Below are 998 nucleotides of genomic sequence, written 5' to 3' on the forward strand. Positions count from 1 at the left end.
GCCTATTTCTTTATGTCTTAACTAGCTAATAAAATTATGTGTAATCAATCCTGCGTGCATTCTGTAAAACTAGAAGGATTTGAGATTATCTTCACGTTACAAATTAAATAATATAATAATTTTTTAGGAAGAAAAGGAAACACCATGGAAAGAGCCTTCACTTAATAGCTAATAAAAGTCATTGGATTGGTATTTCTTGGACTTTAGATCAGCAATATTGACTCATGTACTACAACATATTTGTTTAATGCAATTCTATAAACGGACCTCGTGCTTCAAACATCTTCAAAATCATTACAAGTGTTCATAGATCAACTATCTTCCATGACCGGAAAGGATTTCAATTTCTATCGCGGATCCATTTTTAATTACATCGAGTTTGTCAAGACATAACAAATGTTATTATTATTAATTATAGTGAATATTAACAATAAAAAAAAGCAGCTCAAACTTATTTGAATCTATCGCAGCCACCATGTTTCCCGGTGGCTGGAATCGTCGAAAGAAGAATATTTGAAAAGAATGACTTCCATGCCGGAAACTAGTTGCCGAGGAGTTAAAGAACTGCGACAAATAGGGCAGGTCGAACGTCGGTATCCGACCCATCTGTCCAAGCAAACTTTATGGAAAAGATGGTCGCATCTCAACTCTCGAATCTCATCGTCTTCATCGATCTTGCATAAACAAATAGCACATTCGACAACTTCATCGTCATCACCCGAGTCATGCTTGCAGTTGTAGTTGAGGCTGCCGGGCTTGAAATCATTGCCGCCGACGGTTTCGGGTATTTGATAAGGGAACAAAGAGAAACCGAGGAAGAAATTCCAAGCCCAAGCCAGAGTGGAGACGATCGAAAGCAGGGAAAAGAAGTGCTTCCCTAACTTATCGATCTTCATCGTCGAATGCTCAAAAGCGAACATCGAAACAAACATATTTGGACTACCAACTCTCGACCGTAGGTCCTGGAAGATAAAGTAGAGAGCGCTTAACCTTCAAGG

The 998-nt window shown here is 38.6% G+C and overlaps 1 protein-coding gene across 1 annotated transcript; it reads right to left on the reverse strand.

The window, feature by feature from the left end:
* Positions 1 to 385: 385 nt before the first annotated feature.
* On the reverse strand, positions 386 to 998 carry LOC120197994 (E3 ubiquitin-protein ligase RHA2B-like). The gene has a single exon (XM_039199393.1). It carries the CDS (start codon positions 930 to 932, stop codon positions 462 to 464), a length of 471 nt encoding a protein of 156 aa, XP_039055324.1. The 5' UTR covers positions 933 to 998; the 3' UTR covers positions 386 to 461.

The sequence above is a fragment of the Hibiscus syriacus genome, unplaced genomic scaffold, assembly GCF_006381635.1.
Source record: "Hibiscus syriacus cultivar Baekdansim isolate YM2019G1 unplaced genomic scaffold, ASM638163v2 tig00117056_pilon, whole genome shotgun sequence".
Classification (NCBI taxonomy): Eukaryota; Viridiplantae; Streptophyta; class Magnoliopsida; order Malvales; family Malvaceae; genus Hibiscus; species Hibiscus syriacus.

Bases quoted from the DNA above. Each gene is read 5' to 3' on its own strand.
- LOC120197994 (XM_039199393.1), bottom strand. From the start codon at position 932: ATGTTTGTTTCGATGTTCGCTTTTGAGCATTCGACGATGAAGATCGAT.